At 37.0% G+C, this 19,291-nt stretch overlaps 4 protein-coding genes and 1 long non-coding RNA gene across 6 annotated transcripts; 3 read left to right on the forward strand and 2 right to left on the reverse strand.

Annotated features, from left to right (window-relative positions):
• Window positions 1–278: 278 nt before the first annotated feature.
• mmp25a (matrix metallopeptidase 25a) lies at window positions 279–3,409 on the reverse strand. Its single transcript, XM_055193840.2, has 10 exons — window positions 3,073–3,409; window positions 2,736–2,865; window positions 2,469–2,625; window positions 1,961–2,265; window positions 1,680–1,859; window positions 1,491–1,587; window positions 1,339–1,418; window positions 1,036–1,185; window positions 661–939; window positions 279–573 (listed from the first exon to the last, which is right to left on the reverse strand). The coding sequence occupies exons 1-10, from the start codon at window positions 3,160–3,162 to the stop codon at window positions 425–427; spliced, it is 1,617 nt and encodes a 538-aa protein (XP_055049815.2). The 5' UTR covers window positions 3,163–3,409; the 3' UTR covers window positions 279–424.
• Window positions 3,410–3,501: 92 nt separating this feature from the next.
• LOC141351070 (uncharacterized) lies at window positions 3,502–4,296 on the forward strand. Its single transcript, XR_012359232.1, has 3 exons — window positions 3,502–3,623; window positions 4,006–4,050; window positions 4,163–4,296. It is a non-coding gene; the product is annotated as an uncharacterized lncRNA (long non-coding RNA).
• unc119c (unc-119 lipid binding chaperone c) lies at window positions 3,556–7,005 on the reverse strand. The gene is made up of 5 exons (XM_073857256.1): window positions 6,280–7,005; window positions 5,916–6,029; window positions 5,538–5,628; window positions 4,412–4,584; window positions 3,556–4,277 (listed from the first exon to the last, which is right to left on the reverse strand). Exons 1-5 carry the CDS (start codon window positions 6,563–6,565, stop codon window positions 4,159–4,161), a joined length of 783 nt encoding a protein of 260 aa, XP_073713357.1. The 5' UTR covers window positions 6,566–7,005; the 3' UTR covers window positions 3,556–4,158.
• Window positions 4,491–19,234, forward strand: LOC129436038 (uncharacterized). 2 transcript variants are annotated; one of them, XM_055193841.2, is made up of 3 exons: window positions 4,491–4,609; window positions 16,747–16,927; window positions 17,337–19,234. In XM_055193841.2, the coding sequence occupies exon 3, from the start codon at window positions 17,660–17,662 to the stop codon at window positions 18,935–18,937; it is 1,278 nt and encodes a 425-aa protein (XP_055049816.2). In that variant the 5' UTR covers window positions 4,491–4,609; window positions 16,747–16,927; window positions 17,337–17,659; the 3' UTR covers window positions 18,938–19,234. The 2 variants fall into 2 exon arrangements, with proteins under 2 accessions (XP_055049816.2, XP_073713348.1); XM_073857247.1 differs by lacking the exon at window positions 4,491–4,609 and having other exon boundaries at window positions 16,592–16,927.
• On the forward strand, window positions 9,258–13,427 carry LOC129436036 (uncharacterized). Its single transcript, XM_055193839.2, has 2 exons — window positions 9,258–9,403; window positions 9,954–13,427. The coding sequence occupies exon 2, from the start codon at window positions 9,962–9,964 to the stop codon at window positions 11,723–11,725; it is 1,764 nt and encodes a 587-aa protein (XP_055049814.2). The 5' UTR covers window positions 9,258–9,403; window positions 9,954–9,961; the 3' UTR covers window positions 11,726–13,427.
• Window positions 19,235–19,291: the final 57 nt, after the last annotated feature.

The following is a 19,291-nucleotide window of genomic DNA, read 5'->3' on the forward strand; positions in this document are numbered from 1 at the left end:
ACGGCTATAAGCCGATAACGCGGTAAGTGCCGTCATTATGATTGGTTTGCGCAGTGCCGCATAAAGTCGTTCATTTTTCATTTGTTAATATTTTCCTTGAATAAACTTTACGGTTTTAACATTTAAGTCAATATTTTTTCTGGAATAAACTTTACTGTATTAATATTTAATCTGTAGTAAAACAAAAATTAAAAGATAACGTTGTTGAAAATAATACACTTTATTAAGCAGATAAAAAAACGTTATTTGAAACTCATTTTAAAATCAGAATCAATCAGTAAACAATTACACATTTTAATATATTATAATAACTGTTATCAGCAATTCAATGACAGAATCAGAATAAAAATATGATTTTTGAATACATTCCAACTGATAAAACATCAATCATAGTCGCTGTGTTGTTAGCACAACACACTTTATCTTATTTGGGCATCTCAGGTGTGTGAGGTGAAATGAGAATGTCACATTTCATCCAGTCAGCAGCTATGGATTTTGGGGATGCAGATTCCTGGTCCAGTGCTCCTCTTTTTAACGTCCAATAATTTGTGCCTTTAAAGAAGTATGTCTCTCCTGAGGGACATTTAGACAAAATTATTTGAAGTTGGTTTAAGAGTAAAAAACAGATGGAAATCCTTATAATTTATAAAAAAATCTTACCATCTAGAAATCCAATGATATCATCAGGATGGGAAGGGATCCCCCAGACTGAGGTCAGTTTAGGGTACCCATCCTCTAGCTTCCTCTCTTTTCCTGTTTCATCAAACCTCCAGTATTCCCCTCCACTGAACAGGTAGGTTTTCCCATTGTGTGGCCATACAAACACAGCATCAACTCTCTCTGGAACCTCTCCCAAAGATGTGTGTAAACCCCATTCTGCAAGTGGTCTTGGGTACCCAGGAAGACACACTGTGTTTTTAAATACCCAGTACTGATTACCTGAAACAAAAAGTAGTCCCCATTATCAAAGATCTAGAATCAAAGATCATAATAATAATGGGCCTGTGGTCTCTGTTAGATTTTTTTTCCTCCTACCAGAAAAGAATACAATATATCCATCTCTTCTCTCGTATACTGCATCAACTCGGTCTATTTCTGGAGGTAAACCGATCCAAAAGTTGTGGATCAGAGCTGGAGTCATGGACATTAATGACCCCGAGTGAAGCACTCTCCAAAAGTGTGGACCTGATAGTTTGGATGGATGAGGAAGAGGTTGTAGAACACGACTTTAATGCTTTAATATTTCCAATGTAGTCCTTTTGATATTTTATAGTTCACAAATAATATATTTTATAAGTTTATAATATGCATTAATTCTGCCCAAAATGAATGCCATACCTCTGAAGAAAAAAACCTCTTGTCTAATGTTAGCGATAGCATCAAAACCTCCTTGACAGCGATCAGCAGATGCTTGTGGGCTGGTTAAAAAAAAGCATTAGAGACATAGTGTTGTTTAAAATTTTAAATGTCACCATCATAATGTTACTTACTGGGTAGGATGTGGAAGAAGAGAGGTTGGGAAGTGTGGTAGATTGGTGGTTGTGTGTGCAGGAACAGACGGAAAAGGATTGAAATCCTCTCTTTTTCCTGAATTGTAGACAAAGGAGACAACGTCAAACTTTTAGACATGTTTATAAAGTCATTATATATATCTCATGTACACAAGATTAGGCACGTACCATAGAGGGTCTGTATTCCCATTATGTCATCAGGGGATAACTTATAGCTGTGCATGTCTCCCACAGGACCGTAATAATAAGGCTTCATGATGGAGTCTTTGGAGGACGAGTGCAATAGACCTAAAGCATGACCAAACTCATGCACTGCAACTGTAAACAAATCTGAGTTGCTGCTCCAGTCTGTAGAAAAAAAAAATGTTTATAATCTCTCTCTCTCTCAATTTATGACATAAACATCTAGGCATGTAGAAAAAATGCAAACAAAGCAGATTTTTATTTACCTCCATATGTCCAGCTCTCTCCATCATCAAAGTGTGCATCACCTGCAATGTCTTCCTTTCCTGGGAAAAATGCATGTGCTAGTGTGCCACCTTTGCCATCGAAAGCATATCCATCCTCATGGTAGCCACTGGCAAAGGTAATATTGATGTCTATCTGTGGTGATGGGCCATATGATGAAGGGTTGATTCTTTGGAAACGCAATGGGGTGACGTCACTCCATACTTTGAGGGCGTAGGTCATAATGAGCCTAACCAGCCCTGGCTTTAGATTAGGAGAAATAGAAGGAGAGGGAAAATTGTGCATGCTGGGGAAAAGAAGAAAGGGATGCGGAATTACTAGACAGGAATATTCTGGAGAACATTTATTACAAGGTTATACATATAACATATATGTAGATTGAAATCAATCCCTGTAATTAAACTTTGATGCTCCAAATCACAGATTTTGAGACTTTAGCTTGGATTTTACAGACTTTGTCACATATTGTTGTAAACGTAAAGATCAAACCTCCAGGTTATGTCAGTCTTATCCCAGCTCAGTCCTGTCAGAGTGTATCTCCCCAGGTTTCCTCTATCTCTTGTCTTTCCCTTATACAGATTTTTAGAGCTGATGAAGTCCGGCAGAGAACATCGAGGTTTGGCCATCAACTCAAGTGTGGGATGATCTAAAGTGCAACAAAAGTAAACATGCAGAAATATCATGACATACTGATTTCAGATAAATAAGAAACTGTTGAAGTAAATAATGAGTTTGGTGATAATTAATGTTCTTTACCTAGTTTCCCTGTCTCTTCAATACCAGCAAAACGCTGCATTTTACGGACAGATTCTTCAATGCTCTCCTTGGTCTGAAGTCGACCAAGAGATTCTGGAGATGGCAAATATCCGTATCGAACTAACCAGTCCTACACACACACGCATACACTTTAATACCAAGAAAAATGGAGCAGTGCTCTCTCTCTCTAGATATAGATATATAAATATGATGAACAATTGCTGTATCTTGTAGACTTTTAATACATATTATAAACCTATTTTAACCATATAATAGAAAATATTGTACACTTAAAATAATTGTTCATTTCTATTTTACAGACATTTTAAATTCTTACCACTCCTCGTGCATACTGGTCCGGCAAAAGCACAGGTCCCGCACTCACAACACAGAGAAGTGCAGCACAGATTGTAAAAACTGCGGCCATGCTTATTAAATATTGACATCCACGAAACACACATGTAACACTATGGTGTTTGATTAAATTAATTTAAAAATCAAATCTATGCAAAAAAACAAAAGGTAACAGAACATTTGAAGTATTCTTCAACCATGAAGCCATGTTGTTCCATGCATTAACGTTTCAGATTACTTCCCGTGAGGCTGGGTGTTGGTTTAATCAATACACTTTCCTGCATCTCTCTCTCTCTTTCTCTCTCTCGCTCGCACTCTCAGTGGGAGATTTAAACATCCGTCTAAATGTGTGACCCTTATGACTGTGTGTGTGACCTTTTGACTGATCACTGTTTACTCTTTTAGAAACCTATGGCAGCTAAAAATGGCCAAGAAGAAGAAGTGTGAACACAGGAATGACAACAACTTGAAGTCCTCAGTTTTTAATCAGTTCACATAAACAACCATTTTTTTTTCAAACTTAAACTAACACTGGTGAGTAAAGTAAGTTTAAAACATCTTTTAACAGCATTCTACGGTAAAGGAGACAAATATGCAAACAGACAGATAGACTAATAAGTATCTATAATAGCAGGAATAAATAACAAAATAAATAAATAATAAAGGAAGTACTGACAGTGAAAGGTCAAGCTATATAGGCCATTTAAATATACATAAAATAATAATACAACAAATTTTCTTTTGTAACTGTGTTTATGTCAATTGTAAGACCCCCTGATAAGAGGAAAGGGTCATGTGCATTGTTTTGTGATAAAAATAGAGAGGATGTTTATGAGCCCCAGAACAGGATAATAGAGAAAAAGAGAAACATTAAAGGCCTGTTATGGATCCTCAAGATGTTTTATTTATCTGGCAGCTCGAACTGTGACTCTGGACTGAGATGGGAATTGATGGTGAATTGGTAAAACCAAATATATAACAATAATCATAAGTTATATATATGAATAATAATAATAAGTTAATATGATCTGTTTACTGTTGCTATAATATGATTGAAACTCTGATGTGTTTAGAGCTCCAGCTCTTGGTTGAAAGAGTACTCTGCTTTATGATGCATGATCAGTGTGTTGTTGGCAAAGTAAAAGCTGTCTGACCGGGTCTCGAAGGGGTGAGTGATCATCTCTGCAACTGAAATGAACATAAGAGATCAGGTGTTGTACACTGATAAACATACACAAGCAGTAAGTGTCAACTCATACACTATTTATCATGAATTTGTTGAATGCATCATTAATGTGAACACGCATAGGAGTGTAACGCACCTGCGTGTGAATCCAGGTCTGGTAAGCAGTAAATGTGTTCACAAGTGTTTCTGCTGTGTGGAATACAAAAACCGATCTCAAAGTCAAATGTCTTTAGCAGTAGATCCCTGAAGTAATGTCGCTCAATAAGTCGAAATTTGTTTACTGCTTTACCACCCACTGTAAACTCCAACCTGGTTGGTAAAGAGAAGGAACTGGGTGAGAAAAACATTCCCTGTTTGTTTGTGCATGCATGTGTACTCTAAAAAGATTTTTTGGTTCAACTTAATAAAAACAGTGGTACTTGGTTGCCTTAAAATTGAGTTAATTCAACTTAAAAATGTTAGTTAACAAAAAAAATTAGTAAAACATTGTGTCAACTAATATTGGTCAACCAGCATTTTAAGTTGAACTTTTATTTTTTACAGTGTACAAACATATTGCAGATATTTGGCAGGTGAAAAACACATAAAAAAAAGTTGAAATTTAAATTATAATTTAAGTAAAAATGCAACATCATATATACATCATAATATGTGACTCTGTCACATGCAGGTTCACATGGTAAACAATTTATATATGGGATTAAAGAGATCCAAAAATGAAAATTGTTTCATCATTTACTCACTCTCATGGTGTTACAAACCTGTATACATTTCTTTGTTCTTATGAACCCAAAGGAAGACACCTCGAGGAATGTTCGCAATCAAACCGTTTCTTGAGCCCCTTTCACTCCCATATGGGGCAGTTGTAGCCTAGTGGTTAGAAAGTGGGTATTGTAACCCGAGAGTTGTTGGTTCAAGTCTCTCATGGCCGGAGGGTTGCAACTGTGGTGCCCTTGAGCAAGGCACCTTACCCTAATTGATCCCCGGGTGTGAGTGCACTACTCACTGGGATGGGTTAAATGTAAAGGTTACATTTCAAGTATGCGTTGCATGCATGTCACTTTCACTATACTCATGACCGGTTTGATTACGAACATTCCTCAAAATATCCTTCTTCAGGTTCATCAAAACAAAGAAATTTTGACCGGTTTGTAAAAAACATGAGAGTGGGTAAATGATGATAGAATTTTCATTTTTGGGTGAACTATCTATTTAAAGGCCATTTATTCATTTAGGGAACTAGACTCATATTAAAGACCTACAAAGCTCCAATCTCTCTCAGACTTAGAAAAGCCGGAGTGAAATGATACTGAATGAAGCGACCTGCATCCAGCTCTATGACATCCTTTATTTCTGTGTGAGAGAGAAGAGACAAAGAGACACATTAAGTTATAAAATTGCTTTTCCATGTAACTTCCACTAGAGGGCAACGCATTAGTAGAAGCATTATTTGTTTGAAACTTTAATACTGAGCTGTAAAAGAAAAAAGCTTTATTCAAAATAAAATTGTTTTTTTAGTTAACACACACACACACACACACTCACACACACACACACACACACACACACACACACACACACACACACACACACACACACACACACACACACACACACACACACACACACACACGTCATACCTGTTGGACAGTGTCTTTTTAAATCCAGAATGACTGATCCACTCTCCAGGTCTCTAATTTTGAAACGTGAGAAGCGAATATTGTAGATGTTGTCTTCTGGACAGCACAAGTAGTCTGTACACATTACACAACAAAAACTGTAGTAATACACAATGTATTACAATATAATGGAAAATGTGAGGTAACATGTTAGAGTGTTTAAAGTGCTATAGCCAATTCTACCCATAGTGTAACCACTAAAACATAACTGAGATAAAATAATGTAAATTGACAAAATCATCCTTTATCTTTGTTCATATTAGTAAACTGTAATTTAAAAAGCTAAAATGGCCTTAAAAAGTTGCATTGCATTTGGTGACCTCACCGTCTGTATATCCTGGTAGTGTTAGGACATACTGAGGGGTCACAGGGTCTCCTGGTTTCCAATCTGGGACTATCTCCTCTTCAGCAGCATCTTCTTCTCCTGCAATAAATCCATTCCAGTCCTCTATATCTCTCTGCTCCTCTCGGTCCTGTTCTCCCTGTCTTTCTGCCATACCTTCCTTATCCTCTTTCACCTCATCATCTTCCCTCTCTTCTTCTGTATACGACAGCAATTCCTGTTCTATTTCTTCTTCACCCTGTAACTCTTTGACACCTTGACTGTCCATCTATAACTCTTTGTCTAAAGAGATTTTTTTCCCTAATGATTCTCTCTCTAACACTCTCTTTCTCTGGTTTACTTACATATAAAAGCCATCTGTATTCTGGCACTCTGTGTAATTACCCTCAGCTCTTCTCTTATAAACTGTGTCTCAGTGACTAAGACAGATTAAGGCTATCTCCAACAGCTAATCTAAGCCAATCCTCCATTAAACACGGACACAGCAACTATAGCATCACTGAAGGGACAAAAAGAAGTATGGGGTAGGGTGACAGAATATATGGGTGTTTAAAATATAAACTGGATATATAAAGAGAAAGAATAATGAATAAAATGAAAAATAAAATGTTAGACATAATGGTAAACTAGGAAATTCACAGAGATCTGTAATTTAATTTACATCTTAATAATTACAATAATGATTTTTAATGATGGGTTGTGACTCATTAAATTAACAATTTATCCCTCACAGTATATACACATATATATTATTTTTGACCCATAATGGGCAAATATTGGACAGAACAAATGCTGGGCCAATTAACCCAACTGCTGGGTTATTATACCCCATGGTTGCATAACAACAACCCAACATTGGGTCATTTTTAACCCAGCATGTGTTCGGTCCAATATTTACCCATTATGGTTCAAAATAACACAGCCATTTTTAGAGTGCAGTATATAATCAGCAAAATCATACAACACATTTAACTTTGTTTATACAAAAATAGCAAAGATGACAGGGTTCACACTCTAAGCCAGTGGTTCTCAAAACTTTTCCGCGTGCGGCCAAAACTGTTCTAAAATTTAACATTTTAATTAAACAAAACATATTAAGTTATACAAAGTAGTGCTGTTGGTTAGTAGCCTTATTTCTTTTTAGGTTTAATTACACAGAATTCATGATAAATGAATGTATTTTATAAAATGTCATAAAAATGGGGCCCCCCTGGCACCATCTCGCGGCCCCCCTGGGGGCCCCAGACCATAGAACACCACTGCTCTAAGCCAAATGTCAAATTCCCTTACTTTCACTGACTAAAAGCTGAATTTCCATGAACTATGTCCGGTATACCGTGAGCCTGGATAATGTAGTGTACATCGTGAGTTTATAAAAATGTCTTTAAATGCCTTAAATGAGTAAATCAGGGGTCTCCAACTTTTTTGTGAGCAAGGGCTACCACAATGGATTAAACATCTGGAGGGCTACTTTTTTAAATAGTCTACACAAAACGTTTTTCTTTTACTTGTTGATTTTATTTGATTTTACTTGTTGATATGTTTTATAATCGTTTAAAATGTTAACATAAATAAAAGAATCCAATCTATTAAATAATTATATAAAAAATATTAAAATAGAGGCTATTTATAGAATGTGCATTGGCAGGGAACTCAAGGAATCTGTGCAGGCAACCTGGTGCCCCCGGGCACTGTGAAGGAGACCACTGGAGTAAACAATGCCAATAAACGTCTGTTTAGATAGTCTCACTTGAAATCAGTGTAGCCCTGAACCTGGAAACGGAAATTTTACATTAGGGCTGAATTACAACTAATCGCAACTAATAGTTTGCAGAATAAAAGTTTTTGTTTACATCATATATGTGTATGTACTGTGTATAATTATTATGTATACATGCATGTATATTTTTAAGAAATATTTCCATGTGTATATACAGTTTTTTATTTATTTATAATTTATATATATATGTGTGTGTGTGTGTGTGTGTGTGTGTGTGTGTGTGTGTGTGTGTGTGAATATTTAATATATAAACACATTTTTTCTTAAAATTATACATGTATGTGTGTGTATTTATGTATACATAATTATTATACTAAGTACACACACATATATGATTTAAAAAAAACTTTTATTCTGCAAACGATTAGTTGCAATTAGTTGCTATGCAGCCCTACTTTACATCAAAACTTAACAAGCAGATTACATTTTGATAAACGTAAACTAAAATTTTAAGTGACAAAAAATTCCTGATATTCCATGACTTGGACAATATAACAATATATATAATTGCCTGACTTTCAATGTCTGGAATAGGCCTTTTGTAAAATTCCATGATATTCCAGAAAATTCATGACAAGTTGGAACCCTCGAATGGAGAATGTGTAAAGTGCCTTACAGTAACTCAGCAATGTTTGTATTGGAAAAATTTTGAAAACTTTGTTGAAAAATTTGTTTAGGTCATTTTTTAATAAAGCATGAGAATTTAACAAATTCAGAGGAGGAGTAGCCTCATCTCTCAATTACAACACACCAACTGCACACACCCAACCATACTAAAGCAATACAAATCACTGAAGCAACTATAAAAAAAAAAAAACAAGAACTTTTTCAGTTTTTTGTAATATTGTGACATATTCAAGGAATAGTGAAGATAAACGAATTGCAGAGTGATTTGGTGCCATTTTGTGAGTGGTACCGCAAGGTGCTGCCCATTTGCCAAACACAGAACAGTCACAGCTTTCATATCTATATCAAGGTCTAGTTGCATTTGCATCAAGCAGATTAAACCGACTGTAGCGAGCGTGTGCTCTCATTAGTGCGCTCTGTAGATTATAAATCTGGATGTTTTTTGAGTCAACAGGATGTGTTTGCATCATCCGTTCTTTTTCTGACTAGGAAGGGGCAAGAGGTGGAGCAACCAAACCACATCCTGTTTTACCCTCAAACTCTCACCTCATCCCACCGGTGCCATGGCGATCAAACTGTCACTTCCTTACGTCAGTTCTATGTTTTAGCTAGATGAGAGAAGTATCCCAGAAGGCACCGCTGTACAAACACAGTGATTACAGGAAATCAGGAGACAGCGTGATGAGCTACAAACATCAGGTACGGCATTTTTCATCTGCCTATGTTGAATAATTTTTTATTAACTCATTAAAGCATTAACATAGGTGAATCAGATGGTTCAATGTGACGGGTTGTGTCATAGTTTTACATCGCATTTTTTGCATGTTTACTGCCAGATCAGTCGAGTGACCCTTACGAAAATTACCATATACCATAGTTTAACTATTAGTAAATATGTTTTTTTGTTTTAACTGTAGTCAAACAATGGTTAATGTTTGTAAGGGGAAATCAATTTAATTATATGTAAATCAATTGTATTATGTGTAAAAGTACACTTTTATAGGATTTACTCTTTATAATATAACTCACTATTACAGTATTGAAAGCAGTAGACTCTCAAAGAATAAGAAATAGATTATTTTTTTCGAACCTTGTATTTTTTAAATGAATAAATGAACGAGTCAACCAATCTATTGTTTTTCCCAGTATTAGACAACAATTAAGCTTTATAAATGTATATATAAACTTGAACATCAGTTAAATTTGGTCACACTGTCTCTCATGTAGTCCCTTATTCTGTCTTTTACAGAAGTCATAATGCAGATGACTTTACTGTCCATCACAGTGTGGCTTACACACTTCCTCAAAGCCTCATCTTTCAATTACAACACACCAACTGCAGACACCCAGAGGAACTATACTGAAGCCATACAAATCACTGGAGCAACTACAAAAACAAACATGCATACAACAGCTTTGTCCCCTCCGGTCACGACAACACAGGACAACACAATAATAACAACAACAACAACAGATTTGACTGGTGAAGCACAAACACATGCAAGTTCGACTCTGAACGCGACCTCCACAGAGGAAACAGTACCCATGCATCAATCTCAGAATGACTTTATGGATACTGCAAATACAACAGATGGTGACAGAAATACTCTTATGTTTCAAACAGACACAAGTGTAACGGACACAACCGTTTCCTTTAAATTTACACCACAAAAGGACGACAAAAATGAAACAGGAAGACGGTCAAGTGCGCACAACACGAGTTACGATCATGAGCACAGCAGTTTGGGCTCAGTTACTCAAACACAGACTGAAGGCATCTGGAGTACCACACCAGACAAGCAGCCCACACCAGAACCGCTCAACAGTGCCCAAACGGCATCGTGGAAAGACTGGACAGCAGAAAGCAACGCAACCACGAAGGTTTACGAAGAAAATTACGAAATGAGCTCCACCCAGGCAGCATTTGCTAATTCGAACGAGGAGTCAACAACACAAGGCACAACTGGAAGTGACGGCCTCATGACTGAAAACAGAGTTCAAACACACAGAGAGGAACATTTCAACACAACAGATACAACTTCTGCAACACCAACAATAGACAGCAACTTTATAACTTCTCAAAATTCAGACGTACCCATGACCACAATCTTGCATACCCTGAATATTACAGAAAGAGCTGAAAATCACAGCTTAACACCTGTCAATGAAATGAAAAGTGGTGGACGCTGGACGGGACAGTCCAGCACAGAGGACAGTGGGATAAATGAATCTACAACACAATATGGAGTCACAAACTCTACAGCGTACATAGGAAGTGAAAATAGGACACTAGTTACCTTAGACACTCCCAATGACACCACCGATATCAACAACAGCTCCATCATAGCAGAAATTGTAACAGACATAAATGAGGACAGTGGGATAAATGAATCTACAACACAATATTCAGTCACAAACTCTACAGCGCACACGGGAAGTGAAAATAGGACACTAGTTACCTTAGACACACCCAGTGACACCACCGATATCAACAACAGCTCCATCATAGCTGAAGTTGTAACAGACATAAATGTCACATCAATTAAAACTGACACAAAAAACAGACATTGGCCTGAATGTTTCGACGCAAACTCAAAACAAACTCTGCAATCAAAACTGGTGTGCTTTATTACACTGTGGACGTTGGCCATCACTGCTACGGTATTCCTGGGAATAAGCATTTTCTTGTGGGTCCGTATTTCGGTTGAAAAAAAAAGGATGACGATTAGTGGAAGAAGGCAGGTGGAAAAAGGTGGACCGGGGGAGAGGGAGAGCCTGTGGGCTGATCCAAAAACATCAGTACAGGAGAGAGTGGAATTCTGGTATGTCAACGGATCAACGTTGGAGGCAGACAGGAAGGAGAGGGGAAGAAAGAGGGAGGAGAGGATGAAGAGGAAAAAACAGGAACAGAATCAGAACGAGAACGAGTTGTGGATTCAGCCTAGAGTGACTGTGGATGATATAACAGACTTTTGGTACGCAAATAGAAGAATTAAGGAGGAGAGGACAGAAAGACATTGAAAGACTGCTGGAGAAAAAGTTTAGACGGTTCTACCTCCAGGAATCAGCCTGTATATATAAACACTTTGATGGACAGTTTAGGGCGGTTTCCCGGACAGGGCTTATCATAGTCCCAGACTAAAATGCATGCTTGAGCTGTCTTAATTTAAAGGGACATTCCACTTTTTTTGAAAATGTGCTTATTTTCTAGCTCCAGTAGTTGAACATCTGATTCTTGCCATTTTGGAGTCCATTCGGCTGATCTCCGGGTCTGGCGATACCACTTTTGGCATGGCTTAGCACAATCCATTGAATCTTATTAGACCATTAGCATCACGCTAAAAAATAACCAAAGAGTTTTGATATTTTTCTATTTAAAACTTGACCCCTCTGTAGTTACATCGTGTACTAAGACCGACAGAAAATTAAAAGTCTTGATTTTCTAGGCAGATATGACTAGGAACTATACTCTCATTCTGGCGTAATAATCAATGACTTGCGTAGTGATATTACGCACTGCCCGAAAATAGTCCCTTTGGTTACTTTCAATAGCAGGGGACTATTTTCGGGCAGTGCTTAATATCAGATTCAGTGGATTGTGCTAAGCTATGCTGGGGGTGCTAGCGCCGGACCCGGAGGTCGGCTGAATGGATTCCAGAACGGTGGGAATCAAATGTTTAACTCTATGGGAGCTGGAAAATGAGCATATTTTCAAAAAAAATTGGAGTGTCCCTTTAAAAACATCTTGTACTGACATATCTTAACATATATCAGTGACACTGTTTTGTCTCAAGATGCACACCAGTATTGTTTTTGTAAGGTTTATTTGTAAAAACTACTTAATGTCCTAATATAACTAAGGCCTAGTCCTGGATTAATCTAAACCCTGTCTGGGAAACCGCCTGTTCATGTTAGAAAATAAGTCTGATATTATGTTACTATACTAAGATCTGCTGGCTTGATCTTACACTTTTGGTTGTCTGAGGACAATTCACAAACTGAGAAGAAAGTATAAAGTATATTGGAAAGTGATGATGAGTAAGTTGATTCCGTTGGGTGGATAACATTAAAAAATGAGAAAAACTGGAAAGTCGCCCGACCGAAGAAAGCTTAACAGGGATTCCCCCTGATCTTTTATAGGAAAGAGTGGGGAGCTCCATTTAAACCACAGAATTTTACTCCATCACTTTAGCATATGAAGAGTTTCATTGCAAAACGAGATAACCACCGTTTTTTTTAATTGTTCAGAATTCTCGTTTTTTGGTTGTGCATTCCAATTAATTTCAATTCAATTGCAGTTGGTTTGTTTTGATTTAAACCTTCATAACTTAAAAAATACAGCTAAGTAGCACCATAAAACAAAATAATAACATGAAAACATAATAATAAACATGTTTTGACAAAAATGTTAAAAAATGGATTTATCTCGTTTTGCAACGAAACTCTTCATATGAACATGTACATTTTAAAAGATTCCTTTCTTGAGCTTACAAATGAGTTGGTATGTATGCATTTTTTTTTACTATTTTGATATTTGTTTTCTACTTATTTATTACATTAAACTGCAATGTTTAAAGGAACATCCTCTATATAACGTTTCTGATGGCTTTCTAAACGGCCAAAAATGATCTATGTAGGTACAGATATGTATACATTTGGTACCAATATGTAGCTTTCACATACTAATAAAAATTCTTTGGTACCAATATGTACCTCTAAACAACTAATATGAAGCCTTTAGTACCAATATGTATCTTTGAGATACTAATACCAACTCTTTGGTAACCATGTACCACTGAACAACTAATGTGAAGCTTCTGGTACCAATATACCTTTTAGGTACTAATATTAATTCTTTGGTACCGCATGTACATTCTAAAAACAAACGGCGCAAAATAGCACTAAAACTGGTTCACTGGCTCGTATTCATACGGGAACCATTTTAAGTGCCATATAGCACCTATAGTACCTCTGTAGAAACATATTGTGCTATATAGGACCATATCTGGTGCTATATTACCCCGAATGGTTCTTCATAGGTGTTTTATAGCACTAAAAATGGTTCCCCTTTGATTACAAGCGTTTAGTGCTATTTAGCACCAATTTGTTTCAGAGTGTACCTTTGAGGTATTAATATAAACTATTTGGTACACTACTTGAGTATTTTAGGTAAATTTACCAAGCATTTGTGCTTTATCTTGTCTTGGGAAAAATGTTACTTTACTTTACAAAAAAATTCACTACATTATAAAGCATAGAATCATACTTTTATATTGCATATTAAAATTGATTTAATACCTAATTGCATAAAAATTGTGTACTTTTACTTAAGTAAAAGTAAAAAAAATACTAGATGTTTAATGAACTTAAATATTAAATATAAATCAAAAACTTGAAATTATGAAATGTAGTGGAGTAAAATTATGATAATATGCCTTGGAATGTATGTTTAAAAAAAACACTGATAAAATACAAATACAACACTATGTAGTTTCCATGTAAAAGTGACTTATAGCTCCGCCATGTGGTTGAAAAGCGCAACAGTGCCTGGTATCAGACACTCTTCTGCAGGCGGGGGGAGGGGCGGGGCTGTGTTTCCTACCCTCCACCGCCACTTTCAGAGTGTGCTTGTAACAGCTAGGAGGCTGCTCAGGTTGCTGCAACAGTACAATTTGTCCAGTTAAAAGTTGTCCTATCACTGAAATAATTTTAGAGACATTATTTAAAGGTAAAAAAACTACATAGTGTTGCTTTAAAAAATTACTTTTGTGTAGAAAGTAAAAATACTTAAGTAGTGTCCGCATCTGGGTACCAGTATGTACCTTTGCGATACTAATATGAAGTCGTTGGTACCAATATGTACCTCTGAACAATTAATATGGAGTTTAAACTTTTTAGTATGTACCATAGACTTTAAAAAAAGATGGACGACGCCTGTTCGCTCTTTTCCATTGGTGAAAAGTGAAGCCGCCAGTGTCCAGATACGGCGCTAACATCTTGGGTCTTGAGTCTGCGCAGTAACGATTTCGGGACCAGTCCTGCGCAGTAGTGAGCAGGAAGTAAAGCAGCGAAATCAAGACCTCGCCCTCACTCTCACAGAATGCGCATATCACACGATATCACAGCTGTCAATCATGACGTGACATCACCGTTTTTATATCATTAAATAACTAACTAAAAACAAACTTATTTAAAAAACAAACATTTGACTTTACATCAGCGTGATAAAAACTACAGTAAATGACAGAAACCAGCTTCGGAAAAAAGATAATTGAAGTGTAATTCAATTTTTTTTTAGTTGGTCTCAAGTCCCATTGAATAACATGGGGAGGCAGGGTTTATGACCTATACTGGGACCAGTCACTGGGGGGCGATCAAGACGTTTTGGCTTCACTTTTCAGGGCTTGTGCGGCATGCTTGGTATGTACACTCTAAAACAAATTGATGCTAAATAGCACTGGAGGCTCGTGATCATGGGGGAACCATTTTTAGTGCTATATAGCACCTTTAAAGCACCCATTAAAAACCATGCGGGGGTAATATAGCACCAGATATGTTTCTATATAGCACAATATGCTTCTACACAGGTACTACATATGTGTTATATGGCATTTAAAATGGTTACTCTACTAATACGAGCCAGTGAACCACTTTTAGTGCTGTTTGGCACCATTTGTTTTTAGAGCGTACTTTTGAGGTACTAAAATTAACTCTTTAGATGCAAAAGTGTATTTTTTATAGGGGACATTTTACAATACTTTTTTAAGATGTCAAATAAATCTTTGGTGTCCCCAGAGTACGCATGTGAAGTTTTAGCTCAAAATGATCATATAGATAATTTATTATAGCATGTTAAAATTGAAACTTTGTAGGTGTGAGCAAAATGTGCCATTTTTGGGTGTGTCCTTTAAAATGCAAATGAGCTGATCTCTGCACTAAATGGCAGTGCTGTGGTTGGAAAGTGCAGATTAAAGAGCGGTATTAACCTCTTCTGACATTAAAAGGGGAGACAAATTTAAATGACCTATTTTTTCACATGGTTGCAGAGATTGGTTTACAAAAACTAAGTTACTGGGTTGATCTTTTTCACATTTTATAGGTTGATAGAAGCACTGGGGACCCAATTATAGCAGTTAAACCTGGAAAAAGTCCGATTTTCATGATATGTCCCCTTTAAAAGTGTTTCACTCCAGTGACAGGGATCATTATTTGACCACACACTTCACACCTGCAGCTTCTGGTTTAGTAATTTCTAGTGGTGACTTACCCCAAATATTCTAGGGGTGACCGCCGCTAATAAAATCTTTTTGTAAATCTTCCAGTGTTGTCTTATATAGATACAAGTAAACATTATATTGTGCTGTATACACCTGAAATAAAATATTTAGATTCATTATAAAATTGTGTGAGGAACATTTCATATAGGGCGTTACTGATGAGACTTGTTTCTTGATAAAAAAAAGACAAATATGTCAAAAAAGGTGTTCGGAAAAAGGAATTGATACTTTTCATAAGTCTGCTGTTTTCTGCTGAAGTCCCACAGAGGGACTTTACAAAAAATATTGTCTTCTGCTAAAATGAAACTTTTCTGTGTGAAGTTGCAATAAGGGCATAAAAACTCCTGTGAGAGATATTTTCAGTTTTAAAGGTTAATATCAACTGAGATGGTAACACATATATCAAAGTGGATTATTAGAAGAGTTTAAGATAAACTATCACACCTCTCTATGTACCCACCCAACACAAGTACCTCCACCCAACAAACAAACCCATACCGCATTACTCACACGCATACATACACACATACATATACATACACATAAATATATGATGCTAAATTCGGTGCGTGCATATAGAGTCTAAAACAAACTGAAGTGTCAGAGAAAAAACCCACACACCCTTGACAGAGCTTCCCATTACAGCCTAGCTTCTCCTTTTCCACTTCACCCTAAAAACCAAGATAAACGTTTAACAGAACATCATAAAGCATTTTGCATTTCTGCAACTTTACTAATCTTTCAGTTACAGCCCCTCTCATACAGATGCTGCCAGTGATACGACGAGACGGTCAGAGGGAGGAGAAATAGAAAGAGAGCATGCAGGAGTGAGCGTAACAGAAATGAACAGGATATAGGTGTTTGCTTCTTGGTACGTTAAGGTTTCACATGTGAAGTTTGGTCTCGGTGGTCGGAGTTAGCAGTGAGTTTCTTCAGAAATATGAAGGTAAGTGCAGCCTCGCATATTATTCAGACCAAACACAAAAATGAACTGAGGTAGTCCTGTGGGTATGGTATTTTAAGATGCTTAATGACAGGAAGACCACACAAAAGAAGAGTAAAGGTTATACACTAAACTACTATTCTGGCAAACATTATATTGTAGACTTGAACTGAAATCACGTGCATGTATAACTATAGAGAGGTATTTCCATTGTGCTCTTAATCAAAAAATGATGAAGTATGATGTAAAATAATCTGCTGTCATAAATCACCCACCGCCAAGCTGAATCATTCATGTACTTATTCATGAAATGTAATGTAGCTTCACCAAAAAAACAAACTATGGATAATTTGAACAAATGAGAGTGCTAATCGAGTATCTAACATATTTTTTCTGCTTGTGTCTTTTTAAGTATGCCGCATTGGTAATTTGGGCAAGGCTGAAATCAGCCATGTTACACTGAAAGAGAGAATAGAAGAAAAGAGGAACAAAAAGGCTGTGCAAACCTTTCCGGCCTAGATACATGCACGATTACCCCAGCAGAACGCTAAGTGTGCAATATGAACCTGTTACATAAATGCATTTGCAGATAAATTTCTCCTGAGAGTTTTTACACAATCTCACATTTTGGAGACTCAAAAGTGGATATAAAAGACAATATTTGCTCACCTGAGCATTAACAAATACCTTGTAAGAAACCTTCTTGAGTTTCTCCCGAGTGACTATTTAGCCAGCATGCACATCCCGAGGCAAATTTTCAGCAATGTCCTGCTTGTTTTTGGACTTTGTTTCGCGTCCATTCAGGCAGAAGAGATGAATAGGACGGACACATATGCCACCAGCGTATTATCGATTACTGAGACTGTGAAAGAAACATTAATGACTGAAAGCACCAGTACGTTTCCAACTACAGATATTGTCCCAGCACTAACAACAGAACCAAATCAGGTTCATTCAGAATCCACACAGAGTTATCAAATAAGCACGAATCTTGATGAATCAACAGCTGGGACTACTGTGCAAAATGTTATCGGGACAGAACAAACGACACCATCATCTGTTTTTGAAAGAACAACTGCAGAACAAACAACCATGGCGGTGAAAACAACAACCATCACTGTGACTGAATCGACAACTTCTTTGCCAACCACGAGTCTTTACGAAACCACTGGTGGCATCACTACTGCTGACCTGACCAGTATGCCTACTGTACATCACGAACATGAGCCGACCACAACAACAGATGCAGTGACTACTGAATTAACAGAAGCTACCACTTTACAACAAACCAGAGACCGGACTGAGTCCAGTACATCCATCACATCCACGGCTGTGGAAGCCACCACATCTGCTTATGTTACCACATCGATCTCTACAACTAAAACTCTAACTTTCACATCACAATATATTCATGGTGGTCCTGAACCGCACCACTCGACGTCTGGAGAAGGCATAGCCCCCATCAATTTTACACCTTCTACCACTGTTGGACATGCAAGTGAAACTATCCCGTTCCATCAGACACAAGGTTTTATAACCATAGTGTGTGTAAGTATCGTTTGTATGCTATTTGTGTGCTTGTTACTGTGTATCCTATGTCGAAAGAAAAAAAACACCTCGGGAAAGTTCGGCCCTGGGTACATGAATGGACAAAATGCCAAGAAGAAAAAAGGGGTGGAGAAGGATGCGTGGGCGGGGCCTGTGCATTTGGAGGCTGGAGAGAGAGTGGAGTGTGATGGAGAGGTACAGGGTGCTCCGGAGTCTGCTAATGGAAACAGGGATGGAGACGATGTGGTGCTCAGCACGTTTGCCCCCTTCGAAACAGATGACACATCTAACGGTGGAGTGGGTGGGGAAGGAACCAAAGAAGCTAAGAAATGGGAGGAGCAAGAACCTTTGCTTTACATAGATGAGGATGAGGACAAGATTACAGAGAGGAACAATGAAGAGAAACCGGCTTCTGATGAGAAGACGTTTAGTGGAGAAGCATTTTGTCTCACAACAGCAGTCTAATATTCTTTATATGAACTTACTTTATCTGACTGGCCATTGTGTCATAAACAAGTACAAACAAAACTCTTTACAAATACATTTCTAATTTCAATCCAAATAAGCACTGAATGAATCTTTTTTTGGTTATTATTGTTCTATTTTATTTTTGCAAAAGGGTATGTGCCTCTTGCTTTTGGCCTACATTGTCCAAATTTCATTTTTCACTGTTACCATCTTCGCAAAATATGCATTTAAATGAACGATTTCTAAAAAAATATTTTTACAAAATAAACAAAAAATTTACATTTTAATGTCAAACATTTCGGTAAAGTGAGTTATTACTGAATCCTGGTAAAATACAAAGAGTTAATACTA

The sequence above is a fragment of the Misgurnus anguillicaudatus genome, chromosome 19 (genome assembly GCF_027580225.2).
Source record: "Misgurnus anguillicaudatus chromosome 19, ASM2758022v2, whole genome shotgun sequence".
NCBI lineage: Eukaryota > Metazoa > Chordata > Actinopteri > Cypriniformes > Cobitidae > Misgurnus > Misgurnus anguillicaudatus.